Source organism: Cervus canadensis, chromosome 3 (assembly GCF_019320065.1).
Source record: "Cervus canadensis isolate Bull #8, Minnesota chromosome 3, ASM1932006v1, whole genome shotgun sequence".
In the NCBI taxonomy this organism is placed as follows: domain Eukaryota; kingdom Metazoa; phylum Chordata; class Mammalia; order Artiodactyla; family Cervidae; genus Cervus; species Cervus canadensis.
In genome coordinates, this window is record NC_057388.1 from 93,465,376 (window position 1) to 93,481,618 (window position 16,243).

Genomic DNA, 16,243 nt, shown 5'->3' on the forward strand with positions numbered 1-16,243 from the left:
AACAGTGGCTATATAAATGGATTCTCATCCATCTGTGAATGAAGTTAAAGAAGAATAATGTGCATACCTTAGGAACAAAACCAGTTCTTTTCATGAATTTGCTATATAATAGGTAATGTTCATCAGGAGTCGGAAAATCAGTTTTCAGTCCATAAATCTTCATTAATATTCAGATTCTTCCATTTAAAAATCTTTATGAGACTGTGAAAAAGTATAAATTTGAACTATTTGTAAATAAAGGATTTGACTAATATGTTAAATATGCAAGCTGCATTCCATGGCTTAGTTATTACGCACTTGAGAGAACAACTTTTTAAAGAATTTTGGAAGAATTCACCCTCATTTAAAGGCTTAATTTGCTAATTATAATTAATTTTTATGTATGCAAATTTTAAACAAGTTTCTAATGTTCTGTTAGTCTGGTTGAAGTCACCAGACATTCTTGAACATATTTTCAAAACAGAATTTCTTTCAAAATATTACATAATTTGTACGGGCCTTCCTTTCAGTTGGGCTTCCCTGGTGGGTCAGATGGTGAAGAATCTGCCTGCAATGCAGGAGTCCTTTCAGTTACTCTAGATTAGTGAGATTTGACATTACATCTGAGATTATTACCAACTAAATAAATTAAAATGTGAGGGTGTATTTTCCATTTAAATAACCCCCTACATCACATACAGTTCCTTTGTTGGAATAAAAATCTTGGTAAAATACACATCAGCCTCTATAAATAGCAGCCATAAGCCTGTACATTCAGGAGAGTCTCCAGAGAGTGTATTTTAAACTGCACATTGTTTAGAATAGGAAATTCTTCTGATGTTCATATTTTCCATTGTGAGTGACATGGTCTATTCCATGTCACATTTTTACTGGCTTCCATCTTCTTATACCATTTAGGGATCCAACTGGTAGATTCCAGAAGATTGCTCAATATGTAGTCTGTGTCTTACTGCCCATGGGAATTCTGCATAATGAGGGGCTCTCCAAATGAAAACTAGATAACTTCCAGAGCTGGGCCCAGCAACTAGGCCACTGAAATAGTCCTTTATCTTTGGAGCTAGTAATTCTACTGTGCCCATTCAGTATAATAGCAGTCAATCCATTTTTCATTCCCACAGAAAGCTTTGCACTGTTGGCAGGACTTTCTGGAGAAATCAAGAGACTAATATGGAAAATTACTGAGCAGGAAGTGAACAAACAGACAAACATGATGAGATGATGGGTTATCATGCAGATTCCAAGACAAGGAGCCTCAGCAGTTATAATTACACTGCATCTTTCCCAAGGCACTCTTGGCAGCCATACTAGCTCTATGCCTCTGCCCACTCTTTCCTTGAAGAGTCCTTCTGTTTCTCTAATCAAAACTGTTGTGTAAATCTAACTTTTTTTAGTAGGGGCCCATTTTGGAGATCTAATATTCCCTCACCATTTCTCCTTCCTTGATGAAGAGGATGAGAAATTACTTTTTAAGGGGACTTGGACAAAAGTTGTGATATACAAGGAGTTGATATCTGATGCCCTTCTTTGCTGATACTCCCCTTTTAAGAGCCTTTAACTCTTCCCACCTAACTAACCATGAAAGCAAAACATTCCTAATATATGTATGTTTTCTGAGCCAGCACCCTCAGAGTATATCCTGGCTGCCCAGGGAGTATCATTGCTACGGAAGCTCCATGGTTTATAAACTGAACAGAATGAAGCTTTTATAAAACTCAAGGCTGAGGCAGAATGGAAAATCCTAATCCTTTCATTTCTAAGTGCCTTATACCAGAGGCACATGAATATAAGTTCTATCTCATTGAAACATTTATCAGAGCAACGGTAGCGTGAACTGGGGAGACATGCCCTTCAGAAAGGAGTTAGTTTTCCGTAAGAATGCTGACTGAAGTGAGAATTACTGCTAGGAAACATCCTGGTATCGTGTTGGGTTGTGTGATCAGAAATTAGACTCTCTTCCCTGCGTTCTCAAGTTTAGAAATTCAAATCATTGAACTCAGACTTGCAAAGCAGCACATCCAAGAGCATAGTCAGTGGCAGCGTTCATTCTGGAAACTCTGTCATTGACTTTAGTTCCGGTGCTCTCCTCTCTGCACTGTGCTGCGCCTGACCCCTCCAACTGCCTCTAACTCCATGAAAGAAAGTACCTTTTAGATCAAGGATTAAAGAAAAAGGACGCTGTATAAAGATTGAGCAGATCTGGGCTTCCTCAACAGTAAATAGAATTAACACTTCTCAGGGTAGCTGAGAAAATGAAAAGACATATGGACAAATACCATCAAAAGTGTAAGGGGCTGCACGTGACAAATGCTTATCAGGTAGAGATACCTGTATGATTCGTTTAAGTCAAATTCACTTCCATTTAACTCTGTGTGTTGTGGCAAGTTTCCTTCTGCTCATATAGCGTGTTTCAGACCTTCTGGTCATATAATGTGCTCCAGAGGAATGTTCACACTTCACATTGTACTGTGTTACACTGTCTAACTGGCCCTCAGGTATTCAAGTCTTTCAAAAATCTGACTCAAAGAAAATGCTGTAAAATGTTGCCTCCTACCCTCCCCAGAGTCTATCACCCCTGGAAAGGCCTTAGGACCTCAAATGCAGATTAAAAGATACCATTTCATCTTCCCTTTCCTAGTGGTGAATTGAAGAGAAAATTCAAAAGATTTTAAAATGATGACTTTATCCCATTCAAAATTAAATCCTGCTGCTGGCCACTTACCTGTCTGATTTTGCATCTAAGTGAGCAAAAGTCCTCAGGCTTAAAGGGATTTTGTACTGCTCCACACCACTGTCCTTCGCTCCTGAAACTCTTATAAGTGGTGAACTCTTACCTTGAAGCCCCATCTCAACAGTCATCCTCTGGAACAGTCCCTAGTCAAAGTGACTGATTTCCCACCTTGGGTTTCCCGTAGCACTTTTCTGGTACATTAATTATTATCACCCATTTTATTTTTTATTTGTTCACATGTCTGTTTTCCCCACCAAACTGAAAGCAACTCTAAATCCAAAACTACATCTTACTTTTATTTCCCCAAAGACTCATACTCAATGCTGAACAAATGAATGAAAAAACAGCTACTTCAATTTATATCTGTGTACCAAGGCAGAACTTTGCTTACTTCAATAAGCTATTTAGGGACTTCCCTGGTGGTCCAGTAGTTAAGACTTCATCTTCCCAAGCAAAGGGTGTGGGTTCAATTCCTAGTCAGAGAGATATGATCCCACATGCCTTGAGGCCAAAAAAACCCAATGCATAAAACAGAAGTAATATTTAATAAATTCAATAAAGACTTTTTTTAAAATGGTCTTTAAAAAAAATAAACTTTCGGGGGGAGGCAGAAACGTTGGTGACCTCTGTGGTATTCCCTGAGTACCAGCACCATCCATACAGTGCTTGAGGTTCCGTCACTCTCCTGACGGGCCACTGGAATTTTGACTTCCTGTGTTTGTCTCTAGAGATATGAAAAAACTCACCTCCTGTATTTCTCTGATTATTAAGGATAGTGGACTCCTGTTCCATGTAATTTTTGACCATTATGTTTATTTAGTTGCCTCATGAAGGCAAATGATATTAATATGGTAAAAGTAGATTCACTTTGAGTTTCCCTGGTGGCTCAGCGGTAAAGAATCTGCCTGTGAGGCAGGAGACCCGGGTTCGATCCCTAGGTCGGAAGATCCCCTGGGAGGGGGAAATGGCAACCCTTTCCAGTATTCTTGCCTGGAGAATCCCATGGACAAAGGAGCCTGGTGACCTACGCCAAGGGGTCACAAAGAGCCGGACACAACTGAAGGGACGCAGCGACAGCAGCAGATTCCCTTTAGTTGGCCTATTTGCTCTAGTACTCAAGCTCTTAAGTGTTATTTGCAATTAACATGTGCATTGTAAGACCAGATAATCATTGAATTACAGGGTTCATACCAAGCTCCAAAGAGTCCAACAGTGAACAAACCATGTAATCAAAAATTTCTCTAATGAAAGACCAAGTTTGTGGTCTGGAGGAGTAAACTTCTTCAGCTAACCCCAGGAGGATGGGCAGAAGTAGATGAGGGTTAGGGTCAACCTCAGACAAGTATTTACTAACGCTCTTTCTGAAATAGAGAGTGTTTAACACTCGAGTTGGGTCTAAAGTTTAGACTCTAAATAGTGCACTGTTTTCTAGCATTGGGATGTTGTGAGGAACCAAGGGGGGAAAAAAAGGAATAGAGAAAAGATGTTAGACAACCCAAGACTTTTAAATCAAGATATGGATGATATGGACAGTTAATTTGATTTTCAGTGAAATGGAGAACTTTTTGTTTTTATTCATAGTTTTTACACCTCCAAAAGTATTGTTTGGAAGAAAGAAGAGAAGCATTTATAAATAAGCATTTTTTAATAAGTAAACTATTTATAAATAGTTATCAATCAAAACTCTAAGATTCAGTAAACATTGACTGTGATACAGCACAGCAGGCAATAGATTTCTTAATTATAAAAGTATAACCTTTGGTTGATTTGTTACCCTAAAATTTATAAATAAAATGAAGTTAATGAACTGGAACACCCAGAACAGATAGGCGTGGATGCACTATAAAATAGTCTCAGAATTGTATCTTTTAATTTTTAATTTAATTTTTAATTCTTAGATTCACTGAAAAAGAGTCAAAAGGAAAGATAATTCGAAGTTATTCTAGAAAGACACTGAATTCTAAAATACCTGTGGGAATCTCAGATTACATCAGCTTTCTCTAGTTTGAAACACAGTTTAGAAAACTGAGTGCATATTTCGGGTCACTGGCTTTCAGATTTGACTTGACTGAATGCTACTTTTTATATAAGTATCATCCATTTTACTTTCTTTGTTGTCTTCAGGAGGTCTTAAAAAGCTTTCCAGATGGCTTTTGACTTCTAAATAAGAAAAATGAATACAATTTTTTTAATTAAATGTTTTCACTAAAACCCCTTCTTTGTTCTGTTCTATAAACTAATGAACAAAAAGGAGCTCTATTTGCTTTTCTTGCCTTGGTCTTAATAACAGTTTTATTTCATTGCTCAATAACTTCAAAGTAAAATAGTGTCCTAAAGCTGAAGAGCTTCCTCCTAGTCTGCTTCTAACCTCTTGTCTCAAGGCATATCATAAAGACACTCAAAAATTATACTAAAGAACATTTCTTATAAATTCAACAAGTGTCAAATTACATTAGGTCTCCCAGATGTAAACAAATGGAATCTAACTGTAATCTACTCTATTAGTCAGTCTGGACTGCTGTAGCAGAATGCCAGAGACTGGCTGGCTTAAATAGAAAGAATTTATTTAGTGTAGTGCTGGAAGCTGGGAAGTCTAAGATCAAGCTACTGGCAGATCTGGTGTCTGATGAGAGCCCTCTTTCTGATTTGCAGTTGACTGTCTCCTTGTTGCATCTGTACACGGAGGAGAGAGACAAAAAGCAAGCCTTTTCATGTCTATTCTAATAGACACTAATCCCACTCATGAGGACACCACCTTCATGACCTAATGACCCCCCAAAGGCCCCATCCCCTAGTACCATCACATCCAGGGTTAGGATTTCAGCATATTAATTTTAGGGGATACAAACATTCGGTCCACATCCCTGATGGGATCAGTAAGTCTGAAAAAAGAACGGGTCAGTAGAAGAGGTCTGCATTGTTGCCAGGTCCAGGGTTGGGACTGGGTATCTAGGAATATCCAGATGAGACAGACCTTGACTCTCAGGATTTGTTCGGTCTTATGATGTGATAGATATTTTCTCCACTGAAGGAGGTGTTTCTTCACATCTCCCCTTAGCTTGGGTGCAATCTTCTTTATGGTGCTCTCCCTTCCATTTGCTCTGACTCCATGTCATGAAGGATTCTCTGGTGAATGAGACTTCCTGACACTCTGGTGTGGGAACTGGGGGCATCCTGGTTGGGAAACAGGAGCTTCCCAGGCACTGAAGAGGGAGGCCGTCCATTCTATCTTAATTAACTAGCCTTAACTGGGCATTCTGATGTACACATCAGTTTCTCGTGAGTCTGTGAGCCAGTCAGTCTCTTTGAGACCTGTCCATTCTGAGAATTCCCAAGATTCTGTGGCTGGGGGCAGCAGAGCATCTAGAACTTGTCCCATGGGAAATACTGTGAAGAAGACCACTCTGTGGGAGTATCTAGTAGGACCAGTCAACTGGCCTTCTTCATGCAGCATCTCTAGTCCATTGCTGTCCCCCTTTAACCCAGAGAGCAAATGATGAGAATTCTTTCAGCATCTGTCATATGTCTGACACTATTTTAGGCTGTATCAGATGCCAAAGAGGTATTAGGAAACATCCCTGCCAGAAAACAGGTGAGAAGAGGTATATACATGTGAACAGTGAATAAATAAGACTCTCTGTATCCATTCATCTATTTCTATTTATAGAAATAAATATTTCTATAATACTAATTCATGTGATCTGTTAATCACAAAATAGGACAATACCTTAAAAAGTGTCATTTATGTAATATAAATAGTAAATGCTACCTCCAAAGTATCCAAAACACACAATGGATTATTTCTCTAGCAATAGGAAGAAATACATATTTTAATCCAGGTCTGACCACCTAATAAAGAAATCAAGTTTTTTTCAGACCTTACATTGTATCACTGGAAAAAAATCTGGATTTGATTCCAGCTCTGAAATCCATGTGTAAATTTTATATCCAGATGCATAAAGTGGACATTAGAAAATAAATTTATGGTGTGGAAATATTTAGATAGTTTGAACTGTGAATTCCATGGCTTATGAACTACCATGCTTCCTTTAAAGATGTGACTTTTTCCCTGCACCAGAATTATATTCTGAGTCCCCACAATAGTTTCTTAATTTCCTTCACAGTTTAATTGTATCTATATACAATAAATCTATATTCTAAAGTTATCACCAAGGGCCAAATCCAGTTTCCTACAGGCAGAGACCATATCTTTCACGTACACACTTCTTCCCTAGAATTATACAAGGTATATATTGTTATTTTCTGAGACCAGCACTAGGGGTTTATAAATGTGCACTAGCAACCATTCATTCAAGAAACTGATGTTAGAACCCTACTATTTCCAAGCACTGTCTTACTGTTTTAAAAATGTGTTTCAAGCTGGAGGGTGGAGGGAAGTTGGAGGCACAATCTGTTTAAGATAGAAACTTTTCTTTCCAGAAAAAGAAAGTAGTCCAGCTAGCTAAAGCCCTCAGATTTTAAAAAGAGCTTAGAGACTAGACCTAAATAATTATTGCAAAAGAATTTAAACAGAAATGGAACCTCACAGCAAGTTAGCTGGAAGGGCTGAGTCACACATAACACAGCTATTTCTCACATGCATGCAAGCAAGAGTGGGCCTTCTCATCGCTCCTCCTAAGATGATAAATTACAAAGAAATAAAGTCAAAACTAGGAAGACTTTATAGAGGTGGAGCCAAACACTGGTTCTTAAAGAATCACTAGAATTCAGAGAAGCAAAGGAAATTTAAAAGGCTGTTTTAGGGAAAGGGAGAAAGAATAGCTTCATTGGGTAAAGGCAGAACATTTCAGGAGATATTGGGAAAACAGTGGCAAATGCCAATAATCTTTTCACTGAACAAAAGTCTCCTTTTTGATCCATGTTAGGGTACATTGCACTGAGGATGTTCGTGTGCTAGATTGCCTGTGGGTACAGCTGGAGGTCATGATTTCCTAAAGGGGACGAATTAGCAAGGTAATGCTGGGGTTCAACATTTGGCCTTGAGACAGAGAGAATGCCCTCCTTTTAACTGAACGGTGGGGTCTTGAGCAGAGGACCTACATTTCACCGTGAAAATACAGACGCATCAAGGCAGAGTGAAATGATGTCTCACTCCCGTGCGCCCATCCTGTTTTATTCAAGAACCAAAAACATACTAGGGTGGCATTGATGGTGAGCCCACTGGGCCAGCTGTGGAGGGAGGAGAAGAGGGGAAGAATAGTTCACAGGATTAGATCTCAAGAAAGCAGATTAGACAGATTCAGGAGAAACACTACCTCCAGGTAGAGAAAGGGAGAAGGTCATCCTGGGAGAACCCATGGAGCACTAAGTGACTCTGAAAGTTTTCTTTCTTTAGCTGAATGGTGAGCACACAGATGTTCATTATAGTTTCTTACTCCTTTTAGTTTGTCCTAGATTTTAGAATAAAATGTAATTTTAAAAACGTACAGAAACCTTATAACTGGCACCCATATATCCTCAATCAGATCTGCCTATCGATGTCAACAAAATGACATTACTAATGGTATAATTCTTAATGATCCCTGCTGATGCAAGACTAACTCCACCAATAACTTTTTTTAAAAAAAGAGTCCTTCTGTTTCTAGAAGTTTGATTCATAAAACCTAACAAATGGTGCATTCAGCCACCATGTGCAACCTGCTGTGGCTCCTGCTGCAGATTCCCTGCCCCCACCCTCCACCACTGCCCTGGGGCTTACTTGAGACCCTACTCTTCCATGTCAAAGATGCTGTCTCATGCCTTTAATACAAACTTTCAAGTTTCCAAAGTGGTCCTGTGTTTCCTTCACTCTTCCAGAATTCCAAAACGGCTGTGGTTATAGAAGTATGTGTGTGTGTGTGTGTGTGTGTGTGTTGGGGTCGGGGGAGGGAGCTTTCCTCTGCCCCTCTTTGTCACCAGGCCACTAAAACTCAGCCTAGACTCAGCAAACATCTTGTGGTTTTGCTGAGTGGTTTTCCTTGTAGATTCAGGAAACACCTTCCGCTTCCCTGAAGCCCACCTTGGTCCTCAGGGCACAAATGTGTGGCAACGGGTCTCGGCTCAGGGGCCAATTCCAAGGCATGGGATAGCAGACAATGAGCCGAACCTCCATGTAGATCGGCTCCCTAGACCCCCTTCACCACACAGTCACATGTGCCCAGATGCATCTCAACTCCAGTGGTGGGCATAACTGACCTTGAGGCTGGGCCACCAGTCACATCAATTCTCCTCTCATTTCAACTCAATGACAGAAAAAAACAAATTAACTTGGTCAAGGCCATTATTTGCTCTTTATGAAGCTGTGTGCCCTAATTTACTTATGCAGCACGTATTACAGAAGGGCTGCTCTATGCCAGACATTGTGCTAACTGGGGTGAGAGTCTGGGGCACGAAGATGGGTAAGACACAGTCCTCCTCCTCAAGGAGCTCACAGCCTAATAATGGGAGGTAGAAATATGTAAATAAATTCGGAGTACAGTCCAGGACCTTGAACTCTATGTTGCTTCAAATCATTAGAATTCCCAGACATTGAAATGTAGGTATATATATGCTCTCTGAAAGAGTGTGTCCTCCTTTCTTGAAATCATATTTTGTGTTTCAAGCAGGAGAGCAAGAAAAGTACTATAGAGAGTAACCTGAAAGATTTGAAAAATGAGCCTCTGGAAATAATATGAAGGTCTTTGTATGAGGGTAATTAATAACAACAAAAATAGCTTAACAGATACATGTTGGAGATAGATTGACTAAACAACAAATCTGCAGGGGAAAAAAACCACCCTGGATTTAGCACAAAATTTAATGAATGATCTCTATAAGGGATGCTATTATCAACGTGAAAACAATGTTAGGATGTGTTAACAGGAACATGGCAGGCAGTGCTGGGACTTCAGCCAGCCACATTCAGCCTTGGTCAAGCCTTTATTATGTTCAATTTTGGTTTCCCATTTGAAGAGTTGTTAAATTTCAGGCTGATATTAAAAGGATGGAAAATAGGCATTGGCATCTAGCCTAGAAAAGACGAGACTGAAGGATGACTTAATACCTGTGGCCGTAACAGAGATAAGTGGATTTCTATTTCAGGCACAGGAAGTCTAGTTCAATCACTGAATAAATTGAGAGTTTAAGAGTGATTAAACACTGGGACCTTGATCATGGGATGTCACCTTAGAAGTAGAGTACTTCAGCTCTGCCACTTTCAGAATACTGTTCACTTTCCATCTTGCATTAATATTTTAGAATGCATATCTTAACTCCCTTTGGGACTGCCCTTCTTATCTTTGAAGGCCTCATGGCTCTTAACTCTATGACTTGCTTGTAGTAAATATTCAAATAGTGTTAGGTAGGGGGAAAGTGCTGGAATGGAAACTATATGGCCACCATTATAAGGTAGACAAGAGAATGTTGCAGCCCAAGCTGTGTTACAGGCCTGGAGTCAGACCAAAGAGTAGTTCAGAGAATTGTCTCAGCAAAGGCCATAAACATTCATTGATGGACAGGGCGCTGTACTGGAAGACTGTGAGGAGGGGTAAATGATGACTTTCTGTAACAGTCCATACATCCCTCCACCCCCTCCCCTGCTCAGCCCAACACACATTCCACAGTGGGAACTCCAGACTTTAGCTAAGACATGATATGGAAGGAGAGGCCAGGAAAACACTGGATGGTAGAGAGCAGAAGAAAGAAGGAAGAGTTGTCTATAATTTCTGCAAAAGGAGATGGAAAAGGGAGAAACATTTCACGAGACGGTGTCTCAGGAAAATCTATTAAAAAGGCAGTAATCCCAGGAAAGTACAAAGCAATATCATTTAAGTGAAACATGTTCAGCACCATTCGGGGAGGGAAATGGGGAGGAGGGTGATGCCTCAGCTGTGGAAGAAAGACTCTGAGAGGCCACAGGAAAGGAGGAAAGATGCGGTTAACCCCTTCACTCCTGTTCCTGGTGAGCGGCTGTCTAGGCAAGATCTTTTGCCTCATTCTAAGAGTGTAGTGTCTGTGAATTTCTTTACAAGAAAAACTTTCTTCAAGAACTTTTTAAAAAATCCTCTTTAAATTACTTGAGCGGTTGCCTCTCATGTGTTTAGATTTCCTTTGAGTTTAAGTTGTGTTTCTGTAGGAGGTGTGTGTGTGTGTGTCTGTCTTGAGTGTATTAGGGCAGTACATGGGGCACTTCCCACATACCTCTCTTTTCCCTAGGGAATTGCTCCAAGGTAGAAGCTGTTCTTAAACAACCATTGCAGACCATAAAGTCTGGAACAGATCATGGAGCTCCTACCTCCATGAAGTTAAGTTATTTTTTAATCATATTTTATTAATAAAGGACCACCCTGTGGTGGGAGCTTATTTCTTTCTATAGCACTGACCTCCTTCAAACCTTCCCAGCCCAGAATCTCTTTGACAAAAAATGAAACAAACTCTCTAGAAACAAAGGGTGCTATCAGTAATTTCCTTGATGCTGGAAAAGATTGAAGGCCTGAGGAGAAGGGGACAACAGAGGATATGATGGTTGGATGGCATCACCGACTCGATGGACCTAAGTTTGAGCAAGCTCCGGGAGTTGGTGATGGACAGGGAAGCCTGGCGTGCTGTAGTCCATGGGATCACAAAGAGTTGGACATGACTGAGCAACTGAACTGAACTGATCGGTAATTCAAGAGTGGCCCGGATTTTCATTTCCGCTAGTAAAAGAGGCCAGAAATGTCACATGTATGACACCTACTCTCTTGCTGAAGGATGACTGGCCCAGCTGTTCATAGTGCCAATGAATGATCATTGCTTTAGTTCTCAGAGACACCAGTTCAGGCAATTGGACCCTGAGTACCCGTGTCTGTGCTACAGAGTGAAAGCACATGTGCTTGCTGGTCTCTTCAGAAACAGACACTGTTCACAAATTACCTTCTCGCATGTTCTTCCTGATTCCTCTCACCTCGTCTCTCCAGCCCCTGGCGGCTGGACCTCAGAGGGCTACCTGGAAGCAGTTGCCTACACCCGCCCTGCTCTCGTCTTGTGAGTCTCTCATCTTCCTGCCTCTCAAATGCATCCAGTCTCCTTCTCATTGTCCTCTGCGCTCCCTCTTCCCTACTGGCGTCTGACCAGAGCCCCAGATTCATTCCTCTCTTTGCTATTGTCATGTTAGTACCCTATTAGGTAGCAGGAGTTATGACATCCATTAGTTTTACAAACTGAAGACAGACAGCTACTTCCCAAACACATTCCATTAATAACAAGGGGCCAGCTACAAGTGTGCATGATTTCCCTCTTTCTATCTGTACAACTAGGAAAATAACTCGGTGGATATCTTTTATATAGCTGGCCATTAGCATATTTTCAGTGCATGAATGTCAGCATGTTAGTGGAAGATTACTAAATTCTTGCTCTCCTCTATGTGTGTGTGTGTGTGCGTGTGTGTGTGGGGGGAGAAAAAGAGAGTCTGGCCTGGAAGAACCACTGAATTTTTTCCAGGCTAGTCGATTTTATGAGTTTATTCTGATGATGCCAAAATTATACTTGCCACCTCAGAATTGGAGTGGGAGTGGAAAACAGGAAATCAGGAGGTGAAACGTATTCCCAAGGTCAACTGAGTCCCATAAGCAAATGTATTGGTTTTCTATCACTGCTGTAACAAAGAACCACGATCATGGTGGCTTAAAACAGTACAAACTTACTATCTATTGTTCTAGAGGTACAGAGTCCAACAGTTCTCTCCAGGCTAACATCAAGGTATAGATAGACAGGGCTGCATTCCTTTCCAGAGGCTCTAGGGGCAAATCCTTTTCTCTTGCCTTTGCATTTTCTAGAAGCCGCCACATTCCTGGATTCCTGGCCCCATTCAGTGCCAGCAAGGTCATCTCTCTGGCCACTATTCTATAGCCATATCTACCCGTGACCTCAGCGGGAGAGGCTTATCTCATTTTAGACACTCGTGTGACTAAGAGTGAGCACATCTGGATAATCCAGGATAATCTCTCCACCTCAATGCCTTTAACTTAATCACATCTGGAAAATCCCTTTTGCCGTGTAAGGTAACATATTCACAAGTTCTGGGCATTAGGACATTGGATGTCTTTGGGAGAAACATTATTCTGCCTGCCACAGCAAATCACTGAATTTAAAAGGAAAAAAAATTAAATGGGAAAAATGTGGTAGAAAGAGGAATGGCAAAATGCCTCAATTCATGTATCTATCACAGCTTTGGAGCAATAAACTCAAACCAAGTCAGTATTTTATTAAAGCCACTTGTGTAATCTCTAATTTTATGAGTGTCTTGTGCACATTAAGTAGTCTATATATGTTGAGTGATAATATACATAATCAAAGGGATGTTTAAAGGTGTATATTCATTATGAGTGTGTGTGTTAGTCGCTCAGTCGTGTCGGAGTCTTTGAGACTCCATGGACTGCAGCCCGCCAGTCTCCTGTGTCCATGGAATTCTCCAGGCAAGCATACTGGAATGGGTTACCATTTCCTTCTCCAGAGGATCTTCCCTACCCAGGGATCTAATCCAGGTCTCCTGCATTGCAGGCAGATTCTTTACCATCTCAGCCACAGGGAAGCCCACATCATAGTATACGGAGATAATTAACTTTGAAATTCATTAAACTCTATTACTCTATAAACTATGGCTTTGAGAACAGCATAGGACTTAAGCAGGAAAACAACCAAAACTTTCTAGTTAGTGAAAGTGAAGAGAGGATTTAATCAAACTAAATTAAACTTCTTTAAGTTGAGCACAAGAGTACCTGCTTTGGTTCCTCTCTGTGACTTGGGGTGAACTTTTGAAATGCTCTGTGCTTTTGCATCCATGTTTGCAACATGAAGCCATAGATCTCAAAGATTTTTTCTTTTTTTTTAAATCATGAGAAGGATGTGAATCAATGTGTGAAGGGGATTGTTTCTCCTGCTATATACCAAGAGAATCATCTTAACCCTCCATTGTGGAGATCTGAGTTGTTCAACTGATTTAACAGAAACCCAGTCCCATCAGCATCTTGGTGCCCCAGAAGCAATCTGTTCATTGCTTGTTAGAGATGAAGAAACACATTCACAACTCAAGCCTAGACGGAGTGTCATCTCCAGATAGAATCAACACCACCCCCTCCACAGGGGCTGGAATCTGGCTGCTTTCCAAGCTGTTGCTGACCAGGCTCCCTTGCCTGGCCTGGCCGATGAGATCATCACACCAAGTGCCACGGGGGCAGAAGAGGCCCGCTGTTGCAACATGTTCCTTCCTCGGGCTGTTGCCTTCATTTCACCAAATGTCCTGTATAACACAGCATATCTCTGATCCGCTGGCTCTCTTCCCTTTGCCTTTGTATGCATTTTTATATCATGCATCTTCCCCTGAATAAAAGGGATAATAGAGGTTTCTCAGATTTGATTTCTCAGTGGGAACTGTTTGCTTTGGAAGCCACCTACACCAATTCTAATTGAGAACAGAGCTCAGAACGAGGGCCTGAGAACTGCACCCGGATGAACTTTTTGGTGGGCTGATTTCCGTTGATCTCTGTAGCACTGGATTGTGTATGTGAGTGATCCTAGGGTCGACTGTTTTCCAAAAGCCTGGGCACGTGGATCAATCAGTGTCTTTTTCTTTGACTAGCTCTCTACCTTGGAAGGATTCGTTGTAATTGATCATATAAAGTCTTAATCATGAAAGCTACTGGGGATCCTGGGCCCCCGCTGTCCAGTCATAAACGTTGTGGAAATCACGAAGCCATCTGGGCCCTTTACAACCTACGTCTAAACGTGATGAGCCTCTATTAGAGAGATTACAGTAAAAAATAACAATCAGCTCTCTGATGATCCGGTGCGGAGGGAAAGGGTGGGGAGGAGTAGATTTGGCAAAGGACAAGCCCAGACTTTCGTCACAGGGACAGACCAAAGTGTTAACACAAAGGGAGAACCCGGGAGCATCCCGCGCACTGCATTTCAGCCCAGATAACATGGCACTTCCGCGGGCCGGGTCCACGCCCTGACCGCCGGAGGGTCTCAGCACCTCTGCGCCCGCCCGCCGCCCTTCCAGCTGCGGACATGCTCGCGGGATCCGGATCTCAGGGAAGACGCAGCCTGGCCGCGCTCTCCCAGTGAGTGCTCGCTTCACCTCTTCGGGGGTTTCTTCTTCTCTTTCTTATAAAGGAATTGCTGTTATTAAAATGCTTTTTAATTGTGGGAGTGGGAGGAGAGAGGAGAAGCCAGGAGGCAAAGGAAGGCAGTGAATGTGTAAGTTTCAGACCCGTATGGAACTTTTTTGGTCTCAACTTCGTGGTGGTTCTGATTGGTTTTCCTCGGTTCCATTTTTTGGGGTGGTTCGTAGACCATTTGCGGGGGGTTGATACCTAGGCACTGAGTTTTCTTATTCCAAATAGCGATCCACAAAGCTTCGGGTTTCTAAAGATCTGCTGTTAATTTAGACCTGAGCCCTCTGCTCGGAATGATCCATCTGCAGGGCTCAGAGACTTTGGCTAAAGCACACATTGCCCAATCCGTAGAGTCAACAGCCCAAAGCCCTTAATACACTGACCATCTGACTATAACAGAACAAGACCCAGAGCGCATGCTATCGATCAGAGAATTGTTCAGATAACAGGCTCCAAAGTTTAGGATCCTGGAATCTTAGAATGTTCAAGCTAGAGGGGCCCCTAGGGCTGTTTGCTGAAACTCTTTCCTATAGACTGAGAAACTGGAACCCCAAGGGGCAACTCCTCTCACCCAAAGCCAGACAGCAGTCAATAGTGGGGAAGCCAGTGTCTTTGTACTTGCAGGCAAGGGCCCTTTTCACGCTGGCGTTTATGAGGTTTGGAAAACTCTCTGGGTCTTGGGAAAAGGTACCGCACAAGAGTAAGAACACCAGATGGCCTTTCAGTAAATCTGTCCCATTTTTGAAAGTTTTGGCATCGATTCAGCATGACAATTGTTGTTCCAGTCGTTCCAGCATTTGTGCAACAGTTCATCAAATAAACAGGAACTCAACAGAATCCTAAAAATGAGACCCACGTCCATTGCATTGGCAGATCTCTTGGATAACCAGTTCCTTTGAGTGTGATCGCTCAAGTGTGAGAGCGAAAAGGGGTGTCAGAAGGTTATCTGTATGGCTATCAGACTGGTTGGGGGTGTTTTTTTTTTAACAAATTTACTGTTATGAGGAATTCTGTTACATAAAGGAGATGTTCTGATTAAATGGGTGGTTTTGGATCTAGAGCTTCTCTTCACCGCTGCAGTCCCCATTGCTCATCCCCCCCACTCCCCATCCTTATCTACCCCACCCCACTCTACCCACTCCACCAAAACTTCCTTGGAATCCTAGGTGTCCATGGAATTTGAGAAACCCCCGATTGTGTTCAATGGCTCAATTTCCAACGAGGAAACTGAGGAACATGGGGTAAAGGGCTGGCCCAGTATTCACAACTGATCAACAGCAGAGCCTGGAATGCAGGGCAAAGAGTCCAATCTTGGGTGTGTGTGTGTGTGTGTGTGTGACTGTGAATTCCTGGTCCTGACTCTTCCCACTTTATCATGCCC

General features: G+C 41.7%; 1 protein-coding gene across 10 annotated transcripts in view; it reads left to right on the forward strand.

Moving 5' to 3' along the window:
- The window catches only part of CALD1 (caldesmon 1), a 227,603-nt gene that overhangs the window by 137,174 nt on the left and 74,186 nt on the right, over nucleotides 1–16,243 (forward strand). For 2 of the 10 annotated variants that reach the window (XM_043463773.1, XM_043463776.1), the window contains exon 1: nucleotides 14,570–14,808. The exons of the other annotated variants lie outside the window; for them this stretch is intronic. In XM_043463773.1, the coding sequence (XP_043319708.1) occupies nucleotides 14,756–14,808 (53 nt within the window). In that variant the 5' untranslated portion in view covers nucleotides 14,570–14,755. Of the gene's footprint in view, nucleotides 1–14,569; nucleotides 14,809–16,243 lie in introns of those variants that run through there. 10 annotated transcript variants of the gene reach the window in all.